Source organism: Charadrius vociferus, unplaced genomic scaffold (genome assembly GCF_000708025.1).
Source record: "Charadrius vociferus isolate BGI_N301 unplaced genomic scaffold, ASM70802v2 scaffold366, whole genome shotgun sequence".
In the NCBI taxonomy this organism is placed as follows: domain Eukaryota; kingdom Metazoa; phylum Chordata; class Aves; order Charadriiformes; family Charadriidae; genus Charadrius; species Charadrius vociferus.
Window position 1 is genome coordinate 459,631 of NW_009648900.1, and position 1,195 is coordinate 460,825.

General features: G+C 46.3%; 1 protein-coding gene across 1 annotated transcript in view; it reads right to left on the minus strand.

Annotated features, from left to right (window-relative positions):
* HOXA11 (homeobox A11) overlaps positions 1–1,195 on the minus strand; it is a 2,293-nt gene that overhangs the window by 490 nt on the left and 608 nt on the right. The window contains exon 2 of the mRNA XM_009887180.1: positions 1,119–1,195. This exon is cut by the window's right edge and continues 12 nt beyond it. Coding sequence (XP_009885482.1) covers positions 1,119–1,195 — 77 coding nt within the window. The remainder of the gene's footprint in view (positions 1–1,118) is intronic.

Genomic DNA, 1,195 nt, shown 5'->3' on the forward strand with positions numbered 1-1,195 from the left:
CTCCGCGGGCCGCCGGGCACGGGGAGCTTGCCCCGGGAGCAGCCGTCACCTGGCTGCCTGCAGCAAGGCAGCGCGGCATCGGGCAGGGGGACCCCGCGCTCAGCCCTCCCCGAGCCCGGACCCCCTCGGATCTCCCCCTCATTCCCCAGACTATTCCCGGTTCCCCGTCTCCAGCAGGGGAAAAAAGCCTCAGAGCCCAGGGCTAAGGCGCCTCACTCTCCCCCAGCCGGCTTTTTTAAAGCACGCTCGCCACCGCATCGAGGTATTCTCCTCTCGATTAGCCATTACGGTTTTAAAGTTCATTAAGCAGAATATAAAAGGTTTCAAGGTTCAGGAGCTCTTTACATTAAACGTAGCTGCTATCCTTTTAAAAACTTCCTTTTCTGGTACAGTTCATTGTCGAGGTATTTTTTCCCCGAGCCCTATTACTAGCTTTGCCTTTTAAAAAGCCCACATAAAAAAATCAGACTTTGACAGATTGAATAACAATTGTAAGTAACAAACTGTTGGACAGAAGGCAACACGTAATTGCCACAGTGCCTTAGTAAAATGGCTTCCTTTAGACAAAAAGGCCAGCTTTAGGTTAATTTGTTTCTTTTAATATATTGCTACAGTTCAGGCGGCTACTTTATCTGTTAAACGCTATTCTAGTACAATCGTTAAAACGGCGAAGGCTTTGAATTCAGCTCCTAACTAGACTCCTGGTGCAACACATGGCTTTTATAAAATCACTGGATTACATTGATATCAAAGGAGTCGGGATCTCCTTTTTTTGCCGAATTTACAGGCACCGAACGTACGTTATTATATTTTCGAGAGTTGACCACAGAGCTCTTTTTTATTATTATTAAAAAAAAAAAAAAAAAGAAGAAGGAAAAGAGGAAGGAGAAAGAAAAATTTTTTTTAAGGCATCCATTGCCCGGTGGGTATTTCACGGCCAATTTCAGCACTAAACACGTGATCTCGCCTTTTATAACAAAGTTTTGTTGGGGGAAATCTAAAGGCCCTTCATAAACCTTATATGCTTATAAAACAGCATATAAAAATTTAACAGCGGCGGTGCGCTAGATTTCAAGCTGCCTTTCCTAAAAGCGCTCGGGCGCTGCCTTTATACGTACTGGAGCTGCCGGATTTCTCCTCATTGTTGCCGGAAGATGACTCGGGGCTGCTGCTGCTCTCCGGCCGCCTCCGCCTC